General features: G+C 37.4%; 1 protein-coding gene across 1 annotated transcript in view; it reads right to left on the bottom strand.

Annotated features, from left to right (window-relative positions):
• Positions 1–232: 232 nt before the first annotated feature.
• CPED1 (cadherin like and PC-esterase domain containing 1) overlaps positions 233–13,810 on the bottom strand; it is a 300,745-nt gene continuing 287,167 nt past the window's right edge. Inside the window, exon 23 of the mRNA XM_007459334.1 lies at positions 233–657. Within this exon, the coding sequence (XP_007459396.1) occupies positions 418–657 (240 nt within the window). The 3' untranslated portion in view covers positions 233–417. The remainder of the gene's footprint in view (positions 658–13,810) is intronic.

Below are 13,810 nucleotides of genomic sequence, written 5' to 3'. Positions count from 1 at the left end.
TCCCCACTTGCAGGTGTAATGTAATTCCTTTTTCCCCTTTCCAATACTCAGGTAACGATAAAGATGATAAGGCAATACTCAAGAGCATTATCTTTTCCCCCCATGTTTCAAATGTCTATATTTCTCTTTATTATCACAATGCAATACCCAGGCCACAGTGGATCTAGTTTATGATTAAGGTCACCATTTTCTAGTTCTGTCTTTCATCTTGAAACCAGCTGATTTCCACATGCACATCCTAACTTTATAAAGCTGTAGAAAAAGAAAGTGTTATGACTTTTTTAGCTACGTGTGCATTGGTGTGTTTGTGTGTGCCGGTGTGCCTCAGCATGGGTGGCGGAACCAAAATACACATAATGCACAGGATTTGGCTGCTAAACCATCGTCCGGGTGAGTGACTTGAATCCTATTCCAAGTTCAGCCCTTCCGCAGAGTCTGCACAGTTCTTTCACTGGCACACATCCTGCTGAGAAGGATTTCAGAGCAAACCTGATTAACTGGACCTCTGACGTGATACGGTGATTGTACATTTGTTACAGAGTCTTGTTGTCGTCGTTGTACTTTGCTTTGATTGCTGAAATATTTTCCCACAATATGATTTCTTGATCGTTTCATTTTAAGAAAGTGATATTCTTTGGATAATTTTGATTTCACTACCTGCAAATAAAGAGCAAAAAAAAAAAATAGTGAGGTAAAATCAAGGACATTTGAGACCTGCAAAGAGCAGGATAATTAACTCACAAACTTGAAAAAAACATCTCTAGCACATAGATGTTACAGATGTTGCCCAAAGGACATGAATATGATTGACATGACCAAGAACCAATGTAACTTATCTTTCAAAAAGGATCAAGGTTGAAATTAGAATTTCGGCCCCTTTTCTTACCTCAGGGCAGCTGTCTTTAATGCAACTAAGGAGTAGCCTCAGGTAGTGTCTCTGCCACACTGTGTGTGTGTGTGTGTGTGTGTGTGTATGTGTGTGTGTGTTTAGGCCAGATGCTAACATACAGAGGACACTAACATGCCTTTGCTGAGTCACTGATTCAAACATGGTACTCTAAGCCTGTCATGGCATCATTTTATAGAATGATAGCTACAACTATTTTCAGAGAAAAGAGAAAATAGTTTTGCATTGCACACTCATAAGCTGACGCTGTTACAGTTAGTAGTTACATTTCTCTGGGCACTTAGGAAGTCACGGAATCTGAAGGCGCAGCCTATGCACTATTAAGCTAATAACTTTATAAATGTTTGTGCATATGTATAGTTTTACCTTAAAATTGTTTTGAATAGGCAGTATAAGCATTTATAAAGCATAAAAGAGTATATAATAAAAAGTTTCCTTCCCATCTCTTCTCCTCACTTTCAGTCACTCAACAGCCTCCCCAGAAGCAACATATATTATAGTTTCTTCGGGATTCTCTTCATGGACATATTATGAATATTAACACACACACATGAAAACAAAGAGGCCATATTTATTGTCTATTTGTACAGTATGTAAAACTTTGCTCTGGTGAAATCCTATAATTGTCAGCTTTAATCACTGGGCTAATATATCTCAGGGAGTTAGCCACAAAAGTCAGAGAAAATGAGGTGGGGACCCAGAGAGCCTGGGGGAGGGGAAGGTTGAGAAGTAGGGAAAAGAGAAAATACTGGCAAAAATTTTTTGGGTGTGTTTACAGATTAATAGCAAATTTTTACTTTCATCAAATTAATGCAACTGTAAGACATTTTCAGTCACTATGGACACATTATTTATTACTGATGACTAATGAAAGCAACACTAGCACATATGGATTTTTAAAATTCTTTTGAGGGCTACGTAATGATTTAGGTACATATTTTTTGATCCCATATAAAAGAATGCAATGAAAACAGTTCCATGCCATCTATTTCGAAGGTAGGTAGTTTTAGTTATGTTGTAAGTTAGAGGGAACCATTTTAGAAGAGTTGTTTGAATAGAAATTCTGTAACAGTCTACTCCGAAAGGTTAAGAGCAGTGATCTTTAGGTGGACGAATTACAGGCAATTTAAAATGTATTCTCTGTAAATTTTTGGTCTTGACTTTTTAATTTTACTGCAATGAATGTGCATTACTTTGTAATCGTAAAAACATTGAAGCTATTCCCATTTTGAAGAAAAATATAACAGGAATGCCTTTTAAAGACAATATACCCTGCTAACCCCAAATAAATGAATTGTTTTTTTGTAACTATGGGAGGTTTGGCTTTTCATGATCAGGCCCTCAGATGAAGTAACTCTTAAGAAGTTCAGTGAAATCAGCGGGTTGTGGTGAGGAATCCCTATGGATCGTAATTTACAGCTCAGTCTGCAGTTAACCACTGATTAATATTCCAGGTCCCAACGTTGTAAGTTTCTATTATGCGCTGCTCCTTCTACGTCTGTTTGGTTGTACAATAACTTTAAATATGATAGGCTGGGGAGGTGCACCAATGTTTTCCTGAAGGTTTTGTCCATTTTGGAGGAGGTCTGTATTCACCTATAGCAAGATAAGTGAACATTCTTAAGGAAGTTTACTTAAGGAAACACTGAAGCATAAATATTACAGTCAACCCTGAAAAAGTATTATTCCAATGTTCTGAAGCCAAAATAAGGTTAATTTTGTTTATATAACGTTATCTTAAGTTCTGGTTTTTTCAATTGCCTGATGATCTGCATGCTAATTACATGAAAAATATAAAAAGGCTCATCCCAATGCAAAAAGGTCATATTCCTTAAAAATTTTAATGTTTTCTGTGATTTCAGGGTTGCATTTAATGTTGCATTATCAGTGTTGGATAATGCTAGTTTAAATGCTTACAGCAATCTTGAAAGTGATTCATAAAAGGGATATACAAAAAAATACCTATTTCCAGTGTATTTGCTGAAGCATGTAGCTTCCACTTGGGAGTATTGTCAGTATTTTGCCAGATCACAGTGGGAAGGTTGATGATATACTTCTATTTTTAAATCACTAAGATGATCTCTGAGAAAGGAAGATGGAATGATGGTGTCTCCGCCAGCTTCTGAGGACCAGCCTAATGCCTCCTACAGGGAAAACTTCTATTATGCTATATGAGATTGACCCCTACACAGCCATGCCAGAGATTGGCCCAACAATACCTAAGTCAGTTGGTTTCCTTTGAAAACTATTTTTCAGGAAATAATCAAAGATAATGAGTTTCCCAATTCTTTTGTTAAGCCAGTATCACCCTGATGAATCCTAAAAGCTAACAAACCTACAGAGAAAGAATGATTTCAATTTTGATTTGTCAAAACACAGACATAAAAAATCCTCCCAAAATGTTATTGTAAATGGAATCTAGGAGCATGTAAAAAATTTAGCAGTATTATGGGCTGTATTACTAGCACATACAATTTATTTCAGGAATGTTAAGCTTCAATATTATGAAATATTTTGTCATAGGAAATTACCAAAGAATTATTTGTAGCTATATGATTGTTTGCCCTGAAAACTCAAAGAAATCTACAGTAAAATAAGGAGATATTTTAAAGTTAATATTTAAAAATTAGATAGCTTTCTATATTATATCAATAATAAGAAATATATTAGAGAAAAGATTTCATTACAATATTAAAACAACTTCACCAAGTTCAATGATAACCTATAGGACACAGGTGAAGAATGTGTCAAAAATTTAATGAGTCATAAAAGAAAACATGAATAAATGGAAAGACATAACATGTCAAATCGTCCCAAGTTAATTAAAGAGCTATTCCAATTTTAATCACAGCAGGATTTGGGGGTATGTGACAAAGGAATTCTAAAACAGATCTTAAAGAATAATGTAGGAAAATAGCCAAGACCATTTGGAAAGAAAAAAAAAGCAGTGATGAGAGGATACTTTCAATACCAGATATTCATTCATCAACAGGACTTGAGTCTACCATCAACCTACCATGGACTCAATTTGTTGGCTGTATAAGCAGAATTCAATACTGAGATAGAAAAAACAGAAATTTTCACACTGCAGGTTAAAATGTATTTTACAAACTGCCCGTTCCCTAAAAATTTTCATGGAGAAATAAGGTAGTTCTAAATAGCACCCAAGGTCATATAAATCCAGTGACCATAAATGTTGACAGCCTAACAGTTTTAATTACACGGGATTAAAATCAAGAGTGTGTGTTTAAAATGGAGCTAAGTGCCGAACTGCTAATAGGGTCTCCAATGAAGAAGGGAGTGAAAATTGAGGATGTGTGTGTAGTGTAAAAACAAAAGTATTTTTGTTTTTATTGTATATATTATTTAAAAATGTTTAGCATTAGCAAGAATTCATGTAATCCTTTTATAATCGAAAAGCAGTAGAAGAGAAACAAAGTGATTCTGTATCTTACAAAATTAAAATTTATGATTTATTTTTGCCATATAATATCCATCTTTCAATCTTCAGAGCTCTCTGTGTTAGGAAACACATGGAGTAATTCAGATATGGTCCCTATCCTCAAGGGGACTATATAAAGACACATGTCTAAGACACTTGAAGTAAGAACAAGAATGAAATGACTTCAAAGTCATTGTCTGAGACTAGATCCCCAAGGTCAGGCACCATGTTGTTTCTGTGTAATGAATGGTTCCTTAGTAAGTACATTAAGGAGACAGTGCTAATTTATGGTGGCCATGATAACTTGTTCACACAGCTATTATTTCTTTGAACTTATTTGTAAAATTTGGTGTCCGATATTGGCGTCAAACTGCTATCTCTGAGTTTCAAAATATTACTGTATTTTACCTACCCTTATTGACTCTATAGTGGAGGAAGAGAAATTAGCTACATTTTTAAGTCTTGGAAGTGTTATGCAAATGAAGGATGTTTGATACCTGTACAGTAAAGAGCGAACTGTTTCTTTTCTTTGATCTCATGTGTAGAAATGTGCCCATGGGAGTCCTTCCAAAATCAGAGGACCATTTGGGGTTACTAAATTCCAACTACAGTGGCGGCGACTGGAATGTGGCTTTGAAAGAGAGGTGTTAGCAATACAAATGTTAGGTTTATCTCTGGGGCATAGTAATAGTAAACAACAAAAATGAGCTATTAGAAAGCAATGGTGAAAGATTTAGGTCTTGAACCAGAAACAAAGGACTCTAGATGTTTTTGTACGGTGGTCACCTCAATCAGAGACAAATACTAACGTCTTGATGCTTCCAAAAGCTTCTCTAAATCTGGATGCATACGACTCAACAACTGAGAAAGAGACGCATCTACCTAGAGGAAAAAGGAACTACTACATGTGGTTAATAACACATACCCATGTGATTGGGGAAATGTTTACATTACTTGAAACATGAGTGTTAGCTGGAGTTTTATTGTTCTTTTTTTGCCACTTTAAAATAATCCAAAGTAACTCCTTGTCTTTAGTTTTGTTGTCATTATTTTCTTTTTGTGACTTTGCTGTGTCAAATTATACTTAAAATTAGGAAGAGAGAGTGAAGGACAATTGGTCTCCATAAAGTGTGATAACCTGTTAGATCAGCATTGTTCCCTTATCACAAGTATAAGTGTAATAATAAAAAAAATTTTTTTCTCACAGCAATGTTCAAATTTAGATTAAGTTACAAATAGGAAAAGACTTTTAAGTAAGGATTATGGTGTTTCAAAACAGTAATAGATTTTTATTTCCATAGTATCTATGGAAACTTGGAGAGGAGTAATTTCGGAGCTGGAATCAAGGGCTGCAATGGGAATATTATAGGTTATGTAGATGATCACATTTTTCTGTGACTCAGTCCAACAAAAATTCTGTGCTTTGGTGTGTAGAAGTAACTTTTGCTTTCTCTTAGGCTTCTTATATACTAAGAAGTCTCCCACTTTATGATTGTATATCTTTCCACATCTCTATATAATTAAGGACTTGGGCACACAGACATTTTAGAAGGCATACAAATGCCCATAATTCAACTTGACTGGTTTGGGTCAATGGCTATTGTAAGACTTCCCAAACAAATGAAAAAGTGTTATAAATTACAGGACAAAAGTACATGGCAACTTTTACTATTAAATTCATGTAAGTTCAACACTCAAAACTGATTTCACATAAATAGTCATCAGAATGAATGTGTTACCATGTCAATTAATTGCTGCATCTAAAATAACTATGAATTTCCTTTTTAAAAAATTTAATTATTTTTGTTTGTTTGTTTGTTTTGTTTCTTTTTGCAGTACGCGGGCCTCTCACTGTTGTGGCCTCTCCTGTTGCGGAGCACAGGCTCCGGATGCGCAGGCTCAGCGGCCATGGCTCACGGGCCCAGCCGCTCCGCGGCATGTGGGATCTTCCCGGACCGGGGCACGAACCCATGTCCCCTGCATCGGCAGGGGGACTCTCAACCACTGCACCACCAGGGAAGCCCTTAATTTATATTTATACAGCAGGTTCTTATTAGTTATCTATTTTATACTTATTAGTGTATACATGTCAGTCCCAATCTCCCAATTCATCCCACCCACCCCCCCTCCGCCCCCGCTGCTTTGCCCCCCTGGTGTCCATACGCTTGTTCTCTACATCTGTGTCTCTATTTCTGCCCTGAAAACTGGTTCATCTGTACCATTTTTCTAGATTCCACATATATGCGTGAATATACGATATTTGTTTTTCTCTTTCTGGCTTACTACACTCTGTATGACAGTCCCTAGATCCATCGACGTCTCTACAAATGACCCAATTTCGTTCCTTTTTATGGCTGAGTAATATTGCATTGTATATGTGTACCACATCTTCTTTATCCATTCATCTGTCAATGGGCATTTAGGTTGCTTCCATGTCCTGGCTATTGTAAATAGTGCTGCAATGAACATTGGGGTGCATGTGTCTTTTTGAATTATGGTTTTCTCTGGGTGTATGTCCAGTAGTGGGATTGCTGGATCATGTTGTAATTCTATTTTTAGTTTTTTAAGGAACCTCCATACTGTTCTCCATAGTGGCTGTATCGTTTTTCTAAAATTTAATTTTTTTTTTATATACAGCAGGTTATTAGTTATCTATTTTATACATATTAGTGTATATATGACAATCCCAATCTCCCAGTTCATCATGCCACCACCTCCCCCACCTCAATCTACATTCCCACCAACAGTGCAAGAGGGTTCCGTTTTCTACACACCCTCTCCAGCATTTGTTTGTAGATTTTCTGATGATGCCCACTCTAACTGGTGTGAGGGGATACCTCACTGTAGTTTTGATTTGCATTTCTCTAATAATTAGTGATGTTGAGCAGCTTTTCATGTGCTTCTTGGCCATCTGTATGTCTTCTTTGGAGAAATGTCTATTTAGGTCTTCTGCCCATTTTTGGATTGGGTTGTTTGTTTCTTTAACACTGAGCTGCATGAGCCGGACTCTCAACCACTGCGCCACCAGGGAAGCCCCTCACTGTAGTTTTGATTTGCATTTCTCTAATAATTAGTGATGTTGAGAAGCTTTTCATGTACTTCTTGGCCATCTGTATGTCTTCTTTGGAGAAATATCTATTTAGATCTTCTGCCCATTTTTTGACTGGGTTGTTTGTTTTTTTAATATTGAGCTGCATGAGCTGTTTATATATTTTGGAGATTAATCCTTTGTCCGTTGATTCATTTGCAAATATTTTCTCCCATTCTGAGTGTTGTCTTTTCGTCTTGTTAATAGTTTCCTTTGCTGTGAAAAAGCTTTTAAGTTTCACTAGGTCCCATTTGTTTATTTTTGTTTTTATTTCCATTACTCTAGGAGGTGGGTCAAAAAAGATCTTGCTGTGATTTATGTCAAAGAGTGTTCTTCCTGTGTTTTCCTCAAGGAGTTTTATAGTGTCTGGTCTACTATGAATTTTCAAAAAGTCAATATAAAAAGGGAAAGCTTGGTGAATTGGAAAAGTGTCAGGCAGATTACAAGCAAATACCTTTTCTAAAACTGATCTTGACTTGAATAACACCCAAGGAACTTCTGATGTGGTTCCAGATCCACAGAACAAAATAGAAAACAATTTTCAGTGGTGCAAGTGTTCCAAAATCTCTAGACCAGATTAGGGGGGAATGCTCTGACTACAAATGTGTTTCACAATCATGGGTAGGGTCTGAGGAATGAGGGTAATGGTTTTTTAAGGTTAGAAGACATGAGCTTGACCAGGCAAAACCTGCTAACACAATCTTTTAAGACAAATGTATACTATTGAAGCACTTTTTATTTGGTATTGTCATTCCGCATTCAATCCAAGATCCAGTCACAAAAGTTATGACCAGCTGCAAAAGTAGTTTAAGAATTCACAGAAATAGAATAAAAATAAAGTGACAAACAATAGCTAGAAGCCAGTCCTTATAATTTCATTTCAGGAAATCATGCAATTTTTACAGATAATAAGGAATTCTTTCATCTACCCCCCCACCCCCAATATTTAATTATGGCCACATGAAACAAGCTATGTTTTGAGTAAAGGGAGTCCAACTTCTGAATGGGTCAAAGATGCTGAGGATTAGAGGGCAAGACTAAAGTTTTCTTTAGGAATGAGGATTTTTTTTTTTCTTTTTGTTTTTGGTGTTTCCAGATATGCAATGTCTCTGTCTCCCATCCTACTTCCAAATCTTCAACCCTTTTTACCTGACAGCTGAGGCTTTTTCATTCCTGTCCCCAGTCAGAGCTCAGTTCCTGACTTTGGGAACAAATTCTGCTCTGAAGTGGGAATATTCATTAGAGGGAACTACAGATCAGTAGTTTACCAATTTCATGTTAAACTGTTGGTTCTATCTTACACTTCTACGCAGTTCCCCAGAGACTAACTCCTTGTCTTAAACTCAGTTTCCTAAGTGGGTGAGTATTCATGTAACTGGATTCTTGATACTATTTGAATAACCTTTGTTAGTCTAATTGATTTCAAGCTACGTTACTTCCCTGCTCTATTTAGATGGACATGTTGTGTCTTGGAATCTATTTTGATCTTAACTCACAGGTGTTTGTTTCCATCCATCTCTCCTGAACTTAGAATTTATATTTAAGAATATGGCACTATTGGGAGTTCCCTGGTGGCCTAGTGGTTAGGATTCTGAGTTTTCACTGCCGTGGCACAGGTTCAATCCCTGGTAGGGGAACTGAGATCCTGCAAGCTGCACAGTGCGGCCAAAATATATATATATATGGCACTAAAATGTTATTTAGAAAACAATTTGTGTGGACCAACATTTCTCACTGCTGGAATCACTGTAGGAATTTGCCCAGCACTATCCTGGCCTTTTGAAAAGAGATCTTCTACTAGGCCATTGCATTTCTTGTCAGAAGAGCTCTCCAGCATCCTGTCTGAGGTGGCACATGACTGACTGACTGCTGGTATTTAGGGGGCTTGGGGAGAAGTTTAGGGGCTCTACTTTTCAGCAGCCAATTTCACTTCTGGCTTTCTGATTTTAGCTTCTAGAATAGTTTGCTCTTTGCTTTCCCTGTGTTTCTGAGTCTAGACTCTCTGCTGTTCAACTTTAAAAGAAATCATATGTATGGCTGTAGGTTCTTGACTGCATGGGTTGGGGTAAGGGACTCAGGGTCCACCAGTTTTGCACACAGACTTTTAACCAGTTGTTTTCTGACGTGTGCTGTAGCCCTGCCTTCCTCAGCACGTGGCTCCTTCAGGTCTGAGCCATTCAGAGGATCCATGGGTCAAGGGTGCCCCTCCTATAATTGGTGTTTCTCGTCTCTAAGCACTTTATTTTTTTAGGGAAAATATGAACTTTTATTCTTTAAAGCTAGGAACCAATTTTTAATATATTTTTTAGTTTTTATTGAAATATAGTTGATTTACAGTGTTGTGTTAGTTTCAGGTGTACAGCAAAGTGATTCAGTTGTGCATATATATATCTATCTATTCTTTTTTAGATTCTTTTACATTATAGGTTATTATAAGATATTGAGTATAGTTCCCTGTGCTATACAGTAGGTCCTTGTTAGGCACTTTACATTGTAAATTCCTTTGCAGGCTACGTCAAACTTCTTAAAATGAATTCTGTCTGTTATGAGTTATTTCTTATTCTGTCTTTTTTTTTGGGTGGTGGTGGTGGTGAAGATTTATGTCTTTAAAGTCTTTTTCGTGGAGTTTCGAGTGGAAGAGAAGATAAATGCTCGTGGTCAATCTGCCACATTTAATCTGTACTCCAAGCGTGATTTTAGACCTTATTGTCTATGCTAGTTTTCCCAAGATGTGTTTACTGAGGTGTTAATAGCTGTTATTAAAAAAAGAAAAGTGGTTCTGTGGCCAACATTTTGGGAAAAACTGGGTCAAACTAAGCTAAACCGTTTCTTTGCTGTAAGGGCTTTTGGGATCATTTAATATACTAATACTATTTAAGAATCCTTAAAGTGGAGGGGGATACAGTATTTCCCAAACCGCAGATCCTGTTTTCACCAGGCTAGAACGCTAAAAGCTAAAGTAGGAAAAATGCTAATCAAAGCAGTTCAAAGTCCATCTCAGCTTGGCACTTAAAGGTTGGTAGTGAAACCTCCAGAAATGAGCGTTCATTGCACAGGACATGAGATAAAATAGTGATGTGTCAGCATCTCTTTCTAAGGCATACTGACATTCCATGTTCCAGTACTGCAGAGGTTGGGCTGGATAGCTGCCTCCTGGGGATATAGTACCAGTGCAACGTAGAGTGACTGACACTTTTCTTTGTTCGTCCTCCATTATAACTGTCCTTCTTAAGAGAGATACCCTGATGTTATTGGGTATCCACCATTCCATAGAGGATGGTCCCTTTGGAAGAGGATTTTGTACCAATCCATCTCAGGAAAGGTTGGGCTCCATTATGGCTAATGAGTTTATTCTCACCAGGCACCGATCTTGAATCTAATCGGCCACTAGAAAAGGCTAGAATTCACTTGCAAATGGAATGAACATAAATTATTTCACACAGAAAGGACTGTTTAGAATTATCTTCCAAAAAACGGGGTGTGGGAATGGTAGGTAGTGAAAGCTTCTGTGACTCTTCTTTAGTTACAGAGCCATTGAAAGATTTCAGGTGACACCATTCCATCTGCAGTGCAGAAACATTACACCTGGTGGGGGCAGGAAAGATGAACTCAAGTAGTTCAAAGTGAAGGTTCCAAGAGGAAGATATTGTAATAGTCTAGGGCAAATGAATGACAGGGAAGAAGACCTTCCATCTCATCTTGTTCATTTACCAGCATCCTACCAACTATTTACCAGTGTCCTTGACCTGGTCCTCTCCCACACTGCCAGGAGCCTTCCTCTACCAGTCCTACCTGCTCCTGTACACTCACTCTACCCCTTAGTATTAACTATTCCCCCTCTGCCCATAAACATGCCAAAGTTGTTCCTCCTATAAACTGCCCCTAGATCACTTTCTCTTCTAAATCCAATATCTTCCCCTCTTTCTTATTGTTACTTGTTGAAAGGTTTTACCTTTTCTCACTTCTTATACCTCTTCATTCTATTGTAGTTTACTCCCTGCCCTCAATATTTTACTGAAACTACTCTGGATATGGTAAGAAAGGACCTTATCAATGCCAAAAATCAATGACTATTTTAAAATCCCTGTCCTAATAGAGTTATCTATTACACTGGACAACATTAACCCTCTTTCAATCTCTCCTTACACATTTTCACTTTTTGGTTTTCCATGGCACCCCACTCTACTAGAGCTTTCCTCTAACAGTTTATTCTTTAAATGCAAATGCTCCTATTTCTCCCAACTTGGCTTAAATATTGGTGTTCCCGAGGGTTCCTTCCTCAACTCTTCTCACTTTCTTTGGATGATCTATTTTCATCGTTTCGGCTATTACCTATTTTCTGAGGACTTCCAACTTTTTAATCTCCAGCCCCACCCTGTCCCTCAAGCTTCAGATGTGTATCTCCAACTGCCTGTTAGGATGCAGGCAGGCATCCTGGATGTCCCACAGGCATCTCAAACACAATATGTTCAAAACGGAATTCATCTTTTCCCTAAGCCTGTAGCTTCTCAGTTACTCCATGTCTCAATTGCCGGTTCAGTTCTCTAATTGATCACCCAAGTTAGGAATCATCTTGGATTCTTCCTACACCCTCATGCCACTCATAAGATCTATAGATACATGTTTAATAGGGCTTCTATTTGTCTGCTTCTCTCTTATGATTGCTGTCCCTGTCCAGGTTTGGGTGAGCCTTTATCGTCTCTTACCTGACTTCTGAAAAACTCTCCTAACTTCTTTCCCTGGCTGAGTCCTTTTCAAATCTTCCCATCTCATGGTTCTCAGACTTACCTATTTGAAACAAAGATGCGATCATCTCACTTCTCTCCAAAACCCCTCATTGACTCTCCATCACTTAGAGGATAAACTCTAAGCTCTTACCATGATCTGGCCCTAGCCTACTTTTCCCAGTCCCCTTTTATAATTGATGTTCTACAATATACAGAATTGCTTGCGATTTCCTGAGAACATCAGGTTATTTCAAAGCTACTTTGGTTCACATTGTCTTAGGGGTTGGAATGGTTCCTTCTGCTATTACCTTACTACTTGACTAGGACCAACTCATCCTTTAATAATAAACTTGGGTAGTTTTCAAGGAGAGGTTCACTCAATCCTCAGACTGGATTAGGTGCCTCTTCTTGGTATTATTACAATACCTTATTATATCTCTTTAATGTATTGTTTCATAGTATGGATTTTTATGCCTGACTCTCTGACTACAATGTGTGAAAGGTAGAAAATGTGTCTTATTTATTTTTGCATTACTGCTGTTTAGCTCAAGAACTGGACTCAAAAGATAAATAATGGACAATTAAGTAAAAGAATAAATGTGGTCGAGGCAATTGGAACAGAGTATAGGGGAAAGACTTGGAAGAATATTTACGAGGTAAACAGGATTTGGTAACTAGCTGGTTGGAAGTTGCTAGGGGGCTGAAGAAACATAAGGAGGAGTCAAGGATGACCCTAGCTTGTGCAAGAGAGTGAATTCAGGAATACAAGAGAACAAGAGAGTGTAAAGGGAATATTAATTCTCAATTTGGAAACATGTTGAGTTTGAGACGCTTATAGGAATTCTACAAAATGTTTTCCTACTTCTTTTGACAGCAGTTAGTACAATGCCTACATAGACACTCAAAAATTTGTTGAATTAGATTTCTATTACTAACTTATTAAAAATAGCCATGCTGATAGTTAAATCCTGGGATCTGCTATGTAAGATGACTATACTTGAATCAGTTATTTTCTCTTGGAAAGTCAATATTTCAGTTTTTTAGACAGATGAATTTAAAGGCTTTTTTCTTCATCTGTGTTCATAATAAACTTTGAAAGTTTGAAGGAAAAAGAGAAAAACCTTTAAGTCCACAATACAGAAGGAAAACATTTCTAGGCCAGATAAGCTTTTGTTAATTTAATTAAGACTAAATAATAACAGGAAATCATCTCTGGCAAAGAACTGAAAACCTCTTCTTTCCAAGGTGCAAGAATCAAAGGAAACCTGTTGATATTAGAGCTGGGCGGTGATGCCGGAGGGTTTCTGTGTTTTGCTTTGTTTTCTTTTGTTTTTGACTGAGTCAAAAGCTAGAGCGACACCTGCCAGAAAACAGAGACATCATAGAAAGTTTGTGCAACTGGTTAGACTGACTAATAATCAAATAACAATTGGTTGTGGGTTTGCCCCTTCTGCAGCCAGGTTTGGGCTGGTAATATATTTGTATCCTTTCCAGGTTTTAGCTCACTCACAGTAGATGTTTGCCACATAACTAAAGGCACCATCCAAAACCACTCTTGGGCGACAGCTACCTGGATCCTGTTTGTTGTCCTGTATAAACACTGGGAAAACAAATTCCACTTAGAAACACCTGCTTTTCTAATCAGC

The sequence above is a fragment of the Lipotes vexillifer genome, unplaced genomic scaffold (assembly GCF_000442215.2).
Source record: "Lipotes vexillifer unplaced genomic scaffold, Lipotes_vexillifer_v1.1 scaffold116, whole genome shotgun sequence".
Lineage (NCBI taxonomy): Eukaryota > Metazoa > Chordata > Mammalia > Artiodactyla > Lipotidae > Lipotes > Lipotes vexillifer.
This window is presented reverse-complemented; position numbering and strand designations above follow the sequence as displayed.